This window comes from Buceros rhinoceros, unplaced genomic scaffold, assembly GCF_000710305.1.
Source record: "Buceros rhinoceros silvestris isolate BGI_N320 unplaced genomic scaffold, ASM71030v1 scaffold23113, whole genome shotgun sequence".
NCBI classification, from domain to species: domain Eukaryota; kingdom Metazoa; phylum Chordata; class Aves; order Bucerotiformes; family Bucerotidae; genus Buceros; species Buceros rhinoceros.
Window position 1 is genome coordinate 1 of NW_010403320.1, and position 634 is coordinate 634.

The window sequence follows — 634 nt, forward strand, 5'->3', positions numbered from 1 at the left end:
GTGCTGGCCACAGCCCCGGGCATGCGGCAGCTCGCCCCAGTCCCCCTCCTCTCCTTCCCGGAGGGAGAGGTTTGGCGTGCCCTGCAAGTCCCCGCGCCGGCAGGGCGTTGTGCCTGTCCCCTGCTCTTGTGCTTGTAGCGTGTAACCTCGCTCCAACAGCCCCTTAAAGGGGGGCATCGTACTGGTCCAGGAACTCCTTGATGGGAGCTGGCAGCTGAGTCATCTTCTCGTAGGAGTCCAGGTGCCCATTGACGGTCTTGCGGCAGAGGTGCTGCAGGGTGGAGACGCTGGAGGAGAGCGGGCGGCTCAGCACCAAGGGGATCTTCTCACCCCCGGAGTAGATGTAGTAGGTGCGCTTGGGGTGCAAGGTCCCCCCTGGCTGCTCGGGTACGGCGCAGGGCGCGGGCGGCATGTAGTGATGGACCAGCTTGAGCACGCAGTCGAAGCGGGGCACGGGCTGGCTGCTGCGAGGGTCGCTCTGCAGGGAGAAGCTGCCGCCCTCGCACTGGATGCGCAGGTTCTTGGTGCCCGACTCCGTCTTGACGCTGAGGGTGAAGAAGTGCCGCTGGTCCGAGCTGTCCCTGATGAGGAAGGTGCCGGCCGGCTCGGTGCTCAGCAGCAGGTTGGCCTCGCC

The 634-nt window shown here is 66.2% G+C and overlaps 1 protein-coding gene across 1 annotated transcript; it reads right to left on the minus strand.

Moving 5' to 3' along the window:
- Positions 1-16: 16 nt before the first annotated feature.
- SOCS3 (suppressor of cytokine signaling 3) lies at positions 17-628 on the minus strand. The gene has a single exon (XM_010132985.1). It carries the CDS (start codon positions 410-412, stop codon positions 164-166), a length of 249 nt encoding a protein of 82 aa, XP_010131287.1. The 5' UTR covers positions 413-628; the 3' UTR covers positions 17-163.
- Positions 629-634: the final 6 nt, after the last annotated feature.